This window comes from Mobula hypostoma, chromosome 5, assembly GCF_963921235.1.
Source record: "Mobula hypostoma chromosome 5, sMobHyp1.1, whole genome shotgun sequence".
Lineage (NCBI taxonomy): Eukaryota > Metazoa > Chordata > Chondrichthyes > Myliobatiformes > Myliobatidae > Mobula > Mobula hypostoma.
Genome location: NC_086101.1, coordinates 64,094,462 through 64,105,916, shown reverse-complemented (window position 1 = coordinate 64,105,916; position 11,455 = coordinate 64,094,462). Strand labels below are relative to the sequence as shown.

At 41.0% G+C, this 11,455-nt stretch overlaps 1 protein-coding gene across 2 annotated transcripts; it reads right to left on the bottom strand.

The window, feature by feature from the left end:
• Positions 1–828: 828 nt before the first annotated feature.
• Positions 829–8,368, bottom strand: LOC134346815 (SLIT and NTRK-like protein 5). Of its 2 annotated transcripts, none has more exons than XM_063048511.1 (2): positions 7,551–8,368; positions 829–5,723 (listed from the first exon to the last, which is right to left on the bottom strand). In XM_063048511.1, the coding sequence occupies exon 2, from the start codon at positions 5,670–5,672 to the stop codon at positions 3,063–3,065; it is 2,610 nt and encodes an 869-aa protein (XP_062904581.1). In that variant the 5' UTR covers positions 5,673–5,723; positions 7,551–8,368; the 3' UTR covers positions 829–3,062. The 2 variants fall into 2 exon arrangements, with proteins under 2 accessions (XP_062904581.1, XP_062904582.1); XM_063048512.1 differs by lacking the exon at positions 7,551–8,368 and adding an exon at positions 6,928–6,956.
• Between the last annotated feature and the right edge of the window lie 3,087 nt (positions 8,369–11,455).

Genomic DNA, 11,455 nt, shown 5'->3' with positions numbered 1-11,455 from the left:
TTCAGAAGAACTAGCATAAGAACATTGTACAATTATTGCAAAATTCTTTGGAAGAAGGCAAATGTTTTAAATGTTGCAGTTCCAGTCACGTTTGGCAGCTTTCAAAAAATATTCCTGTTAATCTTTGTTTTACTCTGTTTCTTTTTCTTTTTTTCTGACTCCAGTCTTTCCTCTTCAAAATGTGTTTTAGTACTTGACATGATTTTTTTCTTTCCCTGCCATATATTTTGATACTTAATTAAGTTTTCAGTTTGATTGGTTAAGGAGCTGGACAATAATCTTGTTTTCCTAGGTTCCTAAAGCCGCATTGACCTTGCTTAAGCATTATTCTTCCTACAAATTATGCTTTAAAAAGATTCTGAGCTTAAGGATACAAGAAAACATCAAATGATACACAGCCAGCTTGAGTAATATTTGGAGCGTAATAATTAAAATGTTATTTTAAATAATTATGAACATAAAGCAGAACTGATATAGGGTGCAACCTGAAATTCAAAACGTTAAGCATTCTTCCTTCCACTGACAATTGTAATTTAATAATTCACATGCTCCACCCTATCTGAATTATGTAGATAATAAGATTGGCAGTGATGATTTTAATGAATGAGGTAAATACCTGGTCATGTTCAGGTAAGTAAAAAGAGGATTCAAAACTCTTCCTCCTTTAAGAAATATACATTGAGATTTATTAAGCTTAACAATACCTCTGGTGAGGATGCTATAAATATGTTGGGTTTTATTGCATCAAATTTGATAAAACCAGCTGAGAAAGAAAGAAGAGAATAAATACTGTGTTTTTCTATGTGAGATACATTTAGTGCTTCTCGATTCTGTAGTAATATTTTCAGGAATGAGAGGATGAAGTCTGGAGTTCTACATATGCTGCTGTATTCCAGTTGGGCCAAGCAAAGAAAATCCATCTGCCAATCTCTAATAAAATTCTCCAAGAAATTTCTGCCTACATTTTATTTTCTGTAAATATGCATTGAAAAGTAGAACTTATAAGAAGTAACAATATATTTCTCTTATTTTAATTTCCATAAATGTAGGCCTGGCTCCTTCTTAAGCTTAGCCTTGATAATTATTTATTTAGAAAAATCAAGTGTGAGAATGACTTACTGAACCTTTAGCATAAGTTAATCAGGGAAAAAATAAAAGATATAACAGTTAACAAAATAGACAATATTTTAATGAAATTAAATGCACAGTTCCAGATCCCCATGAGAAATCATGGTGGCTTTGGTTTCTCATAGACTTAACTACTATTTTCCATGCATAATTTCCATGAGAAACAATTTTTTTTTTAAGATTTCAGTGAGCATTTCATCCAGTTATGTTTTCTGGCTGAAATACTTGAGGTATATTTGCATTTAGTCAAACCTCTCAGAAAAATGTTGTACTTTAAATAATTAAAAGTATAACATACCAAAATAAAAATCTGCTTAAAAGCTTTTCACGAAGATGCTGTACACTGCCTATGAATTAAACAAACTCAATATCAATTCTCACATGTTATATTTGGCTGAAAAAATGTGGTGAGTAAGTGAAAGAACATCTAAATACCACAGCAGTTTTATGGAAATCAAGATGTTCAAGGAATTGAAATAAATATGTGCGGAGTACTAAGGGGTGCCTAACTAAATGAATCTCTGTCATATGAATGTAAGATAATGACCTTTTTCAAAGAGTAAAACCAATTGATATAGAAAACGTACTGAATGTGTACTGACCAGCTAATGGCGTGTATTTGTAGAGACCTCTACTGGGGATGTTAATGTAATCAGTTCAAACACAACTCCAATCTTATACTGACTGCTTCCTTTACACAATTGCTTTTCTTTAATGCATCAACATGTTGACCTCAAAACTGGATATTCTAGCTGCAGCTGGATTTTGGCAGAAACCTGTTTCACTTAAAGAACGCAATTCCAATATAACAAATAGTTAGAATGAGCAATGGTAAATCCTGTTAAAATGCTGCTCTCTGACAAATGCTTTTTATTTTTTTTATTTGGCTTTCTTTAATTAATAGCTACTGAAAACAATTTGCCATTTTTTAAAATTCAATTGCCTTTATAATTTCTATTTTTTGTTAAACTATATATTGTATGTAAAAAAAATATGCCACACAAATAGCCAGTTTGAACACCTGGTGGTGTAATATTACTACCCCTTTCAAATCCTTTTCTTTACAAGGGTACAGACATTACATACAGTTTTGTACAATCCATCATATAGCCCTGCATGGCCCCAGTGCACACACTGATTTGTGCAACTCTGAGATGAATATTAAAGACCCTGAGGTCTCTTTCTAATTTAAAAGTGCAGAATGCATACAAAGACATCCATTTAAAGAATAAGAGCTTCATACTAACATTAGGGGTGTGCTAGTCTCTTGAACTGGAAGGCCAATTTGATCTTAGTTATAAAGACGACTGAAGCTAGAACCAAATTCAAAACTGTGCATTGTAAGTCATCCGAAACACACTGAGATCCACTATGACAGGTATATTAGGTCCTGCAGTAAAACTGCAATGTACTGATGGATTTCTGTACATCATGCATTACTTTTGATGTCATCTAGGAATAAGCAAAATGTTTTGGTTGGAGACCTTTTGTTAAATTTTGTTTGATTTGAAGTAGGTCACTGGGTCTATTTCATAACTTAAAATATTCAGCTTGGATAAATGTGTTATGGAGAAACAACAATCTTACTAGCACATTTAGATGTATTGCCACTTTTGTGAAAATGTATTGTTTCCCAAAAGATAATAAGAATGACTGCAATGTCCATTTAGAAGCAGTAACACCCAAAACAGTTACTTATGCCTACTGCCATCAATCACCAGGACAATCTTCAGTTGAACTTCCTTGAACCCAGCAAATTCAAATGTTTCAATGGACCTGTTTTTGTGCTGTGCACACCCCTTGTTCAAATATCCATTCAAGGTGACAATCTGGTGCCAAGGCACTTTCACCTCAAACATTTATGCTAACCAGAGAGAGAGAGAAAATAAAACAGATAATTATAAATAAATACTGTATATAAACAACTCTCTGGCTCAGAACTGACTGCAGGTGGTCTGTTTTTCAAGAACTTCGAGGTAGTCCGGCTCAGCATGAAGCTTTGCCTTCAGTTCCAGATAGTCATTTCTAATTTGCTCAGCATATAAATTACTGGGTGCCCCATAGAGCACCGTCTCCCTCATCCTTTCCGGATGTAAATATTGACGTCTAACTTCATAGTTTGGTGAGTAATTATAGTTTGGTGGGCTACCATATTTATAGTCAACACTGTTCCCACTGGGTGACACCTTCTCGGGTTCTAAAATCCCACGGTAGAAATGATCTACGTCTTGCACTGGGGAGATCTCCTCATGGGGCTCTATGACGCTGATGCTGTATGTGGGGCTTCTCAGCTGGTTTTCTCTTTCCTCCTCTGCTTGGCTTCTGTAGGCGACTTTCAGCTCGTGTAAATCCCTGTAGTCGTCCACTGAATTGCCTTCTCTGGATCTGTAGATGGGGTTCTTGCACATGTGTCCCAGAGGCTGGGGGATGTATTCGTACACTTGACTAGCTGGACCCTTGACCTTGGGAGCCGACCTGTGACTGTAAACACTGTACTGAAGGTTGAAAGAGCTCACGTCCGAGTTATTAGTGCTGGCCCGATCACTCTGGGCCTTTTTTCGACGTTTCATTACCAGCACGAAGAGACCAGCGGCAACGAACACGGATGTAATGAAAACCAGAAGCAAACTGAGGATAAGGACGGAGAGCGGCACAGAACCAGTGTCCTTGATGTATTGAAGTGGGGTGGCTGCGGTAGTGGGTGCCTCTGTGGACTGGGTAACGGTGGGGCTGGTGGTCGACACCACTATATCTGAGTAATCAGGGCAGATTAAATCCGATTTAATCGCTCGCAGGTCTTTTCCTGTGAATCTTTTGGGCGATTCACAGATTACATCATTTATAAGAGTCCCGGTATTAAGCTTTTCCAGCCAAAGCTTCATGCCCACGATATCACACGTACAAACCCAAGGATTTTCATATAACTCGATCTGTATTAAGGATTTCAGCTGCTCGAGGACTCCAACCACAGGCAGGGAGGTGAAACGGTTATTCCGCAAGCTGAGCCTGGTCAAATTCAAGCCAAGAAAGATATCCACGGGGAAACCCCTCAGCAGGTTGTTATTGATAAAGAGGAGCTGCAAATTGGGGACCGGCCGAAAAGTATCGTGCACGATCTCTTTGATGGCATTGTACTCTAGGTAGAGGAACTGCAAACTTCGCAGCCCATAAAATATTTCTGAAGTGAGTCTTTCGATGCAGTTGCCATTAAGATAAAGTCGGCGCAAGTGTGTCAGATTCATAAAAGCATGGTCCTGAACCACTGTTATTCTATTGTTACCAAGGTGTAATAAATCTAATCCGGGCGAGTCAAAGAAATCAGAGCGTCGCACGGTCAGGATGTAATTCCCTGTGAGGTACATTTTTTTAGGATTGTAGGGCTTTGGCTCCAGCTCGGATATTCTTTCGATCTTTCTTTCCTGACAATTTACGTTAAGACCTAAATCGGAGATTTGCATGTTACACGTGCATTGGCGAGGGCACACTAAAGGCACGGGAGGCTTGGTCTGATAGGCGAAAATGGGTCCATAGTTGTATCCTTCTTTTAGGGAGGGTCCCTTGGAGGTCGTGCGAACACGTGGTACTTTGGGGAGGCGAGTGCCTTTAGGGGTCCTCGCTGGGAACTTTGACACAGGCGATGAAGTGATGAACGACGTGGCTGGCGCTGGGGTGGTGTAGAAATAGCCGTGCGTCGTCAAAGGGGGCACGGGTTTCCTATCCGAGTCTACGTTCATCCTCCTGGGGCAGAGCTCCTGCTTGGCGACCTCGTCGAGGTCCCTGCCGTGGAGCCGGAAAGGCGTCTCACAAACAACCTCCCCGACCAAGGCCGTGTAAGAAATGCTCTCCAGCCAAGCCTTCAGCGCGATGAGCTCACAAGTGCAGTTCCAGGGGTTCTCCTCCAACTGCAACTCGACCACCCTGTCCATATGCTCCAAAAGCCCCGCGTACGGCAACATCTTGAGCCTGTTACCCCGCAAGTCGAGGTGCGTGAGGGGAACATATTTGAAGACGTTGCTGGGTAAACTGCTGAGGAGATTGTCGTTCAGGATCAGGACTTGCAGCATGTGCAGTTTACTAAAGGAACCGGCTTCAATCGAGCTGATGTAGTTATAATCTAGCTGGAGGTATTCCAAATTTTCCAGTCCAAAAAAAGTGTCATCTCGAATCCCTTCTAATTTATTATTGTTAAGGTGCAGCCTCCTGGTTGCTCGCAGCCCGTTGAACGCGCCCGGTTCGATGTCCTGGATTTCATTACCGCCCAGATGAAGAATAGAAACCCCAGTAAAATTAATAAACTCGTTCGAGTACAGTCGGTGGAGCAGATTCCCGGTTAGAAAAAGATGATAGACGGAGAACCGCGGCGGGCTGATCTGGAGGAGGCTGATAATCTCGCTGTTCTCACAACCCACGACCAGTATTTCGTCTTTCTCCTCGCAAAAGCAAAGGTTTTCACAAATCTCTCCGTAGCTTTCGATGGATTCAGCCCAAGATAGGACGAAGGATGCAAAAGCGATGGTCTGCGTGATCCAGACATACATTTTCATTGTCCGAGTGCGAATCCGTGTTCACTCTAGTGCTCTGTTACAGCTTATCACCTTCAGAAGATAAGAAAGAGTGTAAATACTTTCCATTGCAAGCGATCGACTAACGTCACCAAAATAACTGCTCCCCCACCTCCTCCGCCCCCAACACACACACACACACCGCCACCATCACCACTTTGAAGGGAGTGGGCTGTTTTCTGAAGGCAGAATCGGTTGGCGAAATTGCCATCAGCTCTCCAACTGATCGCTGCAATGACGTCGAGGTCATCAAAAGTTAAAATGACATCCCGGTATAATTTCAGGGATCTGTTTGTTTCTCAATTCGAGACCAGATCCTCCACTGGCGACAGTTCAATGCACTCATTCAATGCACTGGTCGAGGAGACGTACACGGCGGATAAGGAATGATTGGAGCCTCTGTTAGTTGAGATAGGAAGTTGTATTTAGTGTAAGCGTCACTTATCACATACTGCGTTAACGTCACTGAACCATCAACATGCATTTGTCTAGATTTCAGAAATGTATCTTCAATTAAATATTTTTTCCAACAATAGAGCTTGTTAAGTTGGTAAGTGCCAGCACTTATAAGTTTTCAATTAAAAGGAAATCGTGACCTTTTGAAAAAGAACCCTCGACTAAAAATAGCTCTCACCAAGCATGTGTATATTTTACAAATAATTCCACATAAGCTGTTCATTTGCTTTCACTCCGTAGAACATAAGCCCACGCTTCCAGTTATACGCAGCTGAATGCTTTCAGAAGCTATTGCGTTTCATATAGAAGACGACAAAGTAATAATGAACGTGTTTTTAAAATATTTTTCTCCCTCGCCCTCATTCGAACACAATGCTGATTTCTCCCCCCACTGATTTATCCCATCTCTCCAAACAGAGACGATTTTGAAGATCAGCTCGGTATATTCAGCCATGTCTGAAACTGTTTCCATGCGAAATTTCGCAAAAGCAGCCCGGTGAAAGTACAGTAGTTAGATTGAAAGATTTGTCATGGCTAAAGCTCATCGCCAATGCTACAGCGCACAAACTGCTGGTTATAATCGGCGAGAACTGTCGCAGACCCTCATCCCTCAGGGTAAAAGGCACACAAGTTGATTAAAAGGCAAGCCAATAACCCACGACAGCGATTTAATACCCAAATTTCATCTAGCTCGAAACAAATCCGATTTCCTGACGCTTTTTTTGTTCTTTCAACCACTGCATCACACAAGCTTCGCAAAAAAAAACATGTAAATTTCTACCTACTGATGCTGAAAATCACTTCGTTTCGAGCATGGTTGCTTTTCGCTCGTCTCATCCCTTTGCTATCTCAAGGATACGTATGCATAAGATTGCAGCACAACATTTAAACAAAGCGCAATTAGACGTTTAAGCACTTCAACGCGATTATTAGGAACCCCCCATCCCATTATGGACGATTGAGAACTGTGCTCTTTCCCCCTTCACCAACAGCGTCTCCCACCGTTTCCCTCGATACTGTATGCAAGGGCAAATTTTATTCCGTCCACCCATCTCCTACCTCGATCACCCCACCTCACCGAATGAAAAAGAAAGTTCACAATTTCATCCAATTTATCGGTATAGTATGCAAAGATGGGAAGCGTTTAAACTTCAGGATTAGCACTGTATGAACAAGCCTAAGTCACTAGTATTCATGAAATGCCCAAAATCGCCTCTGTCTCCGGATCGCTGCTCTATGTGTACCATGTTTTTATGCCAAAGGGTTTATCTTCCTATTATTTTGCCCGAAACTCAATACATCTGGCATCAAGAAATATGTTTCAAAATAAGAGACCTACCTACTTCCAGAATCGAGAGATCACAGTGGCTGAATCGAATTACAATGAAATTAAAATTTACTTACCCAGCTCGGCTCCTGCGAGGTCATAATATTGCAGGAGATGGTGCGTTTCCGGCCAGGATTCGAGTTAAACTGTTGGATCTGTGATTAGGAATGCTTAAAGTGGTTCGCCTGCTTATACAGCTACCGTGTGGTACTATACTAAGGCTTTCACAGACTGCTTCACATTATCAACACGACGGTTAGCCGATCTGAGACTTCACTCACTTCACTTACAACTTTACCGTGCGATTACCAAGGCTAACTGGGGGTGGGGGGGGGGGAATCACCAGCCCAGCAGACTGCCTTCTTGTCCTTCATTTCGATGCTAAAAAATATAATCTCATCCTTCTACGATGACAGCGCTTCCCTTAATCGCGATCTGTAAAATATGGCTGTGGCGATCTCATCCACCGGCTTCGCCTTAAAGTGGAAACTCGGGCGATGGGGCTGTGAAGTGTACTTGTCTGGAGAAATCCACTGTCGTATTAATGTGGACTTAAATCAACCCTCGGGGAATGCGGAAGGATGTCGCTCGAAGTCCTTAGCATCGTAGCCTTCCCTTTCTGTGATCCACAGCCACTGAAAGCCAAACGCTTCTCTCAATAGCAAGCCTTTCTGTAATTCGGGAGCAATATTAAATCAGAAATGGAAGACGCGCGTTGCGCAAATAATAGCAGGGAAATAAATCTTAAAGCCGGAGTCTTCCACTAGTTTCAAACAGTGATCTTCAATTGGTGGTATATTTTGACGTTGTTTTACATTCCAGCTAGGGTGATCCAGTCCATATTTTTTAAGAGGGCGATAAATCAGCGCTAACAAACCATTTGTAGGAGCGTCAGTATTTAGTGCACTCAGCTTGGTTGTTTGTCATTCCAGCCATTTCCTAAATAACAGGCAAACAACCGGCGAAATAAAAGCCGCTGAGCTTTGTAGTGACCAATAGATGGCAGTGCAGGGTGACACAAATAAGGACTGACACAGAAAACTCTCAGTTTGACTTTGTCGATATCCGGACAAGAGGAAACTATATATATACAAAATAATTGGGTGGAAACGGTTGATTTCGGAACGGACTTACCTGTATTCCTCCGGGGTCCTACTTCCCACTCGATGAACAGATATGATACTTTATTTTGCACCAGATATCGTAATTGTTGAAGTTGCATCCGCAAGGTTGCAGAAAATAACGTTCTAAATCACCGTATTAAAGGGGAAAACGTTTTTTTAAATTCAAGAAACAACAAAAAAGCGGAACTTTTAAAGCGATGACATTCAACAAAGCAAGGTTTGGATTCTTGCTCTGTTGTTACTATTTCCGTGGACAATTCTGAAGACTATGGGTTCAAGGCCCATGTCAGAGGCTTAAGAATATCACACTGACACTTCAGTACTGAGAGATTGCCACAATGTTAAACTTCTTATTTTACACATGCAACGCCAAACTAATCTCATCTGTATTCTCAAGATGATACATAAAATCCACTTGAACCATTTTGGATAATTTTTAATAAAAAAAACAAAACTGAAAATACGCAGAATGTGGCAAACTGAAAAAAGACAAATTGTTGAAGGTGCTCAGATAGTCAGGCAGCATCAGTAGTGAGTGAAAGAGATGATATTACAAGTTGATGCCTTTGCATTAGAACTGATAATCGTTTAACTGAAACATTAACACTCTTGCTGTATCCGCAGATGCTGCCTGACCTGCTGAGTTATTATTTATTTCAGTCAATATTCAGTATATCCGTATAAAGAAAACACCTGGCCAATCTTTAGCCAGAATAACTTCCAATTAAACAGTAAATGTGAGCATTATCATGTGGGAATATTTATATTCCAAATTACAGAACCTACATTTTTGGCTCTAATAGTCTTTAAATCACATGTTAAAACATTTTAATTCTGATTCCTATTCCCATTCCCACATATCAGTCCATGGCCTCCACTTGTGCTATGAGGCCACCCTCAGGGTGGAGGAGCAACACCTTATATTCTGTCTAGGTAGCCTCCAACCTGATGGCATGAATATCGATTTCTCCTTTCGGTAAAAATAAATTTCCCTTCCCACTCCCCCCTTCCTCTATTCCCCACTCTAGCCTTTTAACTCTTCTCACCTGCTTATCACTTCCCACTGGGTCTCCTCCTCCTTCCTTTACTCCTATGGTTCACTCTCCTCTCTTATCAGATTCTTTCTTCACCAGCCTTTGACCTTTCCCACCCACCTGGCTTCACCTATTACCTTCCAACTCACCTCCTTTTTCTCCCCCCACCTTTTTATTTTGGCGTTCTGAAAGAAGGTCTCAGTCTGAAATGTTGATTCATTCCCATAGATCCTACCTGAACTCCTGAGTTCCTCCAGCATTTTGTGTGTGTTGCAATATAAATAGAAGCCTTCTTTGGCAGAATATTGTGATTGTGTAAGGTATACCAAGACTAGTGTTGAGGTGTGCAGACCACCTTCAGCTTATCAGAAGTATCAGGTATTGCAGCTTTGAAATATTGAAACTGAATAGTGACTATTCAGGAAAGCAACATATGATAAGCAAACTTTGCAGATTGGTATTGAATATGATTGTGCCAAGGACATAGTTGTGACAAAATGTCTTATGCTTTGAATTACCCACTTGGCAAGGAAGATGCGGCATGGAAATCCAGTGGGATTGTTTCAGTTCAGACTGAAATTTTAGCATTGAATGATAAGGTGCTAAATGCAGTAGTTGGAAATTCTGAGAACAAAATATACTTATTTATAATGGTCATCCTGTAACCAAGTACAGTAGCTTCTCCCAAGATGCATGACCTTAAAGTACTGCTGCTTTAACTTTTCCGATAACTAGTCTTACTTTCAGCTCTTTGGCCTACCTTTGCCTTCAAACATCTAAATCTTTTGTTCTTCTGTAACCCTCAGTCTCTGAGCTGTTTTGAGATTTCAGCCTAGGCAGCTTTAGCCTTTAAACTAGAGTCTGCAATAACCTTCGCAGACCATTCTAGCCTTTTTTCTCCCCTGTGGCTGCATGGATTAGACATAAGTTTTCATAGTTCTATATATTCCTGTTTATCCGACTCCACAACTTCTGCAACAATCAAAACTTCATATTTCTCCAAAGCTTAAACTCTATTTAGAATTCAACTTTAGGAAAATGTATCCAGACATTAAATGGGTGACAATCATACCAGCACCTAAGTAGAAAAGAGTAGGCTGCATGAATGACTATTACCTAGTAGCACTCACATCTACTGTGAAGAAGTGCTTTGCGAGGCTGGCCATGGCTAGAATCAACTGTTGCCTAAGCAAGGATCTGGACCTGCTTCAATCTGCCTCTTGCACAATAGGTCTACAGCAGATGTAGTCTCACTGGCTCTCCTCATGTCCTTGGATCACCTGAACAATAGTAATGCTTATATCAGGCTGCTGTTTATTGATTACAACTCAGTGTTCAAAACAATCATACCCTCAGTTCTAATCAAGAAATTCCAAAACCTGGGTCTCGTAACTCCCTCTGCAACCAGATCCTTGTCTTCTTCAGTCTTCCGCAGACTGTGCTGCGCAGATCAGATATTACATCTCCTCCCTGCTGATGATCAACACTGGTGCACCTCAAGGGTGTGTGCTTAGCCCACCTCTCTCATCATCATCATATGTGCCGTGCTGCATGAAATGGAGAATCATGGTCTTATGACCCTGATTGTCCTTAGCACATTTCTCAACAGAAATGGTTTGCCGTTGCCTTCTTCTGCTCTACTTTTTCTATACCAAAGACTCTATGGCTAGGCACAGCTCACAACACCACTTACACCTTCGCCAACGACGGAGCTATAGTTGACAGAATCTCAGATGGTGATAAGGAGGCCTACAGGAGTGAGATGGATCAGTGGGTTGAGTGATGTTGCAGCAACAAGCTTGTACTCAACATCAGTAAGACCAA

What these genes read in the sequence shown, in the direction of transcription:
- LOC134346815 (XM_063048511.1), bottom strand. Translation starts at nt 5,672, where the DNA reads ATGAAAATGTATGTCTGGATCACGCAGACCATCGCTTTTGCATCCTTC.